The sequence below is a fragment of the Notolepis coatsorum genome, assembly GCF_963971535.1.
Source record: "Notolepis coatsorum genome assembly, chromosome: 3".
Taxonomy (NCBI): domain Eukaryota; kingdom Metazoa; phylum Chordata; class Actinopteri; order Aulopiformes; family Paralepididae; genus Notolepis; species Notolepis coatsorum.
This window is the reverse complement of record NC_140167.1, coordinates 84,964,540-84,969,288: the sequence shown is the minus strand read 5'-3', so window position 1 is coordinate 84,969,288 and position 4,749 is coordinate 84,964,540. Positions and strand designations below refer to the sequence as shown.

Here is a 4,749-nt window from a genome sequence, read left to right as displayed (position 1 = left end):
GGAGTCGCAGTTTACAACGACCAGGACACACACCCCACCGGCTTCCCACCCGCTAACACTGCCAATTGTGTTAGTAGGGATGACTGACCAAGCCGGAGGTACCGCTGACAGCTGGATTCCATCCCAGAGTCTCTGCGGTGGTAGGCACGTGCTTAGTCCACTAAGTTACATGACCTTGAGGTCAGACGGTCAGGTCCCATCTTGATCTTACATTACTAGGAAGTTATGTAAACAACACCGCCCAATAAACAAGAAAAACACTCATTATGAAATATGATTGACATTATTATCGATTTTAAGAAATTATTTAACATTTTAGGGAAACTAATCATCAGTATTACTGAAACACCACAGTTACAAGATGGAGATAATATACCTTTCAGAAACAAAACCCTTTCAAACACTCAAATACTTTTGTGCTTTTGGCAAAAAGAAAACGGAAGTGAGAAAATCCATTTCCCAGATGTTCTATGTACATTAAGCTCTTCAATGTGAAGACAAAGACATTCAGACAAAATCTTTTTTTAAAACTCTTTTCATCTGTCTGTCCAGAGTTCCACAAATGTGGATTCAGAACTTGCAGCTTGTGATTAGGACAAAAAAGCAGGGGCACTTCGAACTTTTTCAAATCTTGAACGTCCCCGTCCCCCCCGTCCCCCTGAATGGTGACAATTGCGGATCGGTTTTCTTTCACTCACTGCACGTCACGTCAGGTCAATTAACCTTGTCGGAGTGGGCGTCCTGTTTGAGACTGTGAGCTAGGCAGGCAACTGGCTGGGAAGGTCCTGTTTGAGACTGTGAACTAGGCAGGCAACTGGCTGGGAAGGTCCTGTTCCAGACAGCTGGGGACAGGGAGACACCAGACAGCTGGGGACAGGGAGACACCAGACAGCTGGGGACAGGGAGACACCAGACAGCTGGGGACAGGGAGACACCAGACAGCTGGGGACAGGGAGACACCAGACAGCTGGGGACAGGGAGACACCAGACAGCTGGGGACAGGGAGACACCAGACAGCTGGGGACAGGAAGACACCAGACAGATGGGGACAGGGAGACACCAGACAGCTGGGGACAGGGAGACACCAGACAGCTGGGGACAGGGAGACACCAGACAGCTGGGGACAGGGAGACACCAGACAGCTGGGGACAGGGAGACACCAGACAGCTGGGGACAGTGAGACACCAGACAGCTGGGGACAGGAAGACAGGCTTAAAAGTGAAACCAAGCTATGGACAGACAGAGAGAGAGAGAGAGACTGGTGGTTTCAACGGTCAGTACTCAGTAGACGAGTGGTACGAGCGGTCAATAAGGTTTCTTATAGACTTGATACTGGTTTAATATCAACTATAGCACCCCCTAAAGGTAGACACAGGGATTGGTCAAGGTCTTCCATTGCGCCATTGGGGAAGCTGTGTTTAGGTAGAGTCTTCACAGTGATCACCATGGTTACTAATAGGATACTGACCCGTATGTGACTGAGTGTAAAGGTTGGAGTCCATGTCTGAGCTGGGCTAGGCTCGGCTCAGCGTAGGGATGGTTCAGACTCTAAATCGAGTCCCCTCTCCCCAAGAAAAGCCATGTTGCTGTGTAGCGATACAGTGTACAACCTGTACTGTCTTCGTGTTGGCTTTAAAGCTGCAATCCTTATTTTCTGAGGGTATTTTTCAAGACTGTGTACTGGCTCCATACTGCCCTCTAGTGGTCAGACAATAACGATTATAGCTTTAAATGCGATTCGGCTTTAGCAGTTTTTTTTATCCAAATCAAAACTAAAGGACAGTGGTTAAAGTTAGAAAGTGTAAATTAATTAAATGGTTTCTTGTAGATTGTAAACTCTCCTCTCATCAACTAGAGGGACACTATTATTTAATAGAGGGGAACTGGTCACTGAGAGCTATACTGGTCTTTGTGGTGGTCATAGCGCCCCCTTCAGGTTAGACTGAATCTGTAGGAGACTGGTCATCGTGGTCATCATGTCTTCTGAAAGACTGGACACTTGTAAGGATTTTCTTCTGATGTCCAGCCAGGGACACCCCGATCCTCTGAAGATCTCTGGGAGGGACAGACAGAGAGACCATCAGAGAGACAGATAGAGAGAGAGACCGACAGATAGAGACACATATAGAGAGAGACCGTCAGAGAGACAGTCAGAGAGACAGATAGAGAGACAGATAGAGACACATATAGAGAGAGACCGTCAGAGAGACCGTCAGAGAGACAGATAGAGAGAGAGATAGAGACACATATAGAGAGAGAGAGAGAGAGAGAGAGAGAGACAGAGAGACAGTCATAGAGACCGACAGAGAGACATATAGAGAGACAGATAGAGACACATATAGAGAGAGAGACCGACAGAGAGACAGACAGACAGAGAGACAGATAGAGACACATATAGAGAGAGAGAGAGACAGAGAGACAGTCAGAGAGACCGACAGAGAGACATATAGAGAGAGAGACCGACAGAGAGACATATAGAGAGACAGACAAAGAGACAGTCAGAGAGACAGATAGAGACACATATAGAGAGAGACAGTCAGAGAGACAGATAGAGACACATATAGAGAGAGACAGTCAGAGAGACAGATAGAGAGACATATAGAGAAAGAGACAGATAGACAGATAAAGAGACAGATAGAGAGACAGATAGAGAGACAGACAGATACATATAGAAAGAGAGACAGACAGAGAGAGACATAATAGACATCCATCCACCCATTTATCCTTTCATCCATCCATCCATCCATCCATCCATCCATCCATCCATCCATCCATCCATCCATCCATCCATCCATCCATCCATCCATCCATCCATCCATCCATCCATGAATGAATGAATGAATGAAAACTTTATTTAACAGATTGCAGAATGGGTACAATACAGTACGGCTCAATACATACAATTGTTAAGGGGATGCAGACCTGAGAAAGACGTTTGTCTTGTTTCCATCAGGGTCCCCCATTTTCAATTCATATAGACATATATGACATACATGACATACAGATAGTCAGTACTGCTACATCTATACATTTATGACATACCAGATTTGCAAATACAGTACTGTTTGTGATACAGAAGGAGTCAAGAAAAGGGAGTATATACATTTGACGTAGAAACTGTACATTGGAGGAGGTTGGGTGGGGGGGGTTGGGTACATTGGGATATTGACAACCATACTGGGTAATTTACATTGGAGGTGGTTGGGGGGGGGGGGGGCACACTGTATAAACAAGTAACACTGTACATTGAGGGGGGGGGGAGGAGACACTGTACAAACAAACACAATTGTACATTGAACTATTGACAAAACCATACTAGGTAAATGACTGTACATTGGAGGGGGTTGGGTTAGGATATTTACAGGGGCCAGTGTTGAATTGCAGTCTCCCGTAGGTGTCCCTTGAGAGAGGTTTTGAAAGTGGGTAGTGATCCACATTCCTTTACAGCTTTGGGTAGGGCGTTCCACATTGATGTGGCATAATTGCGAAACGTGTTTAGTCCCTTATTTGAGCCGAATCTGGGTTTAACATGATTTGTGGAGCTCCCTCTGGTGTTGTGATCGTGGTATTCACTGACCTTTGGGAAGTATTTTGACATGTACATGGGTACCTTGGTCGTGTAGTGTATCTTGTAGACCAGGCCCATTGCAAGTTGTTGTACTCTGTCGTCTACTCTAAGCCATCCTAGGTTGTCAAAGTGGGCAGGGGTGAGGTGGGTTCTAGGAGTAAGGTCAAGCAGTAGTCTGACCAGTTTGTTTTGAGATGTTTGTAATTTTGTTTTTAGCGCCTTTGAGGTGCTTTGGTACCATGAGGTGCAAGCATAGTCGTAGTACCCCTGAATGAGTGCTCCTGCCAGAGTCTTCAGGGTGTTCTTGTTTACCAGAGAGGAGATCCGGTACAAGAATCGAGTTCGTTGGTTGACTTTTTTTATTACATTGGATGCCATTTTGTCACAGGAGAGATTAGCCTCTAGGATGGAACCCAGGTAGGTAATTTCATCTTTCCTTGTGACAATATTGTCACCCACTGTAACTGAGAAGCCGTCGGTCTTGCTGAGTTTGTTATTTGAACCGAAAAGAATGGACTCTGTTTTGCCCATGTGTAATGATAGTTTGTTATCAGCGAGCCATATGCAGATTCTGCCTAGTTCCGAGCTGAGGGTTTTTTCAACCTGTAACTTGTTCTTGTCAGAGACCAGCAGGGCTGAGTCGTCCGCAAACAGGAACAAGTTGCAGTCACAAGCTGACGACATGTCATTTGCATAAATTAGGAACAGTAGCGGTCCTAGTATGCTTCCTTGTGGAACACCACAGCTCACTGTGAGGGGGGGGGATAGGGTACCGTTTACCTCCACCATCTGTTCCCTCCCCTCAAGGTAGGATTGCATCCAGCTCACTGATAGACTATCAAAACCAATTGCTTTTAGCTTGTCAATCAGAATGGAGTGATTGACCGTGTCAAAGGCCTTTTGTAGGTCCAGCATGACCATGCCGCAGTATTTGCCTGCGTCCACCTCTTGTTTGATGTGGTCATTCAAATAGAGAAGGCATGTGTCAGTGGAGTGGGATGTTCTGAAGCCAGATTGGAATTCGTAGATTAGATTTTTTTCCGCTAGGTACTTTTCGACCTGTTCGTAGACTATTTTTTCCATGACTTTCGAGATGGAGGTGAGAATAGAAACAGGGCGGTAGTTGCCTGGGTCTAATTTGCTGCCCTTTTTGTGCAGAGGGGTCACCCTCGCAATTTTGA

At 45.8% G+C, this 4,749-nt stretch overlaps 1 protein-coding gene across 1 annotated transcript in view; it reads right to left on the bottom strand.

The window, feature by feature from the left end:
- Positions 1-1,937: 1,937 nt before the first annotated feature.
- Positions 1,938-4,749, bottom strand: part of LOC311225881 (ephrin type-B receptor 1-like) — a gene marked incomplete at both ends in the record, with an annotated part of 121,349 nt that continues 118,537 nt past the window's right edge. Inside the window, one exon of the mRNA XM_084311273.1 lies at positions 1,938-2,055. Within this exon, the coding sequence (XP_084167399.1) occupies positions 1,938-2,055 (118 nt within the window). The remainder of the gene's footprint in view (positions 2,056-4,749) is intronic.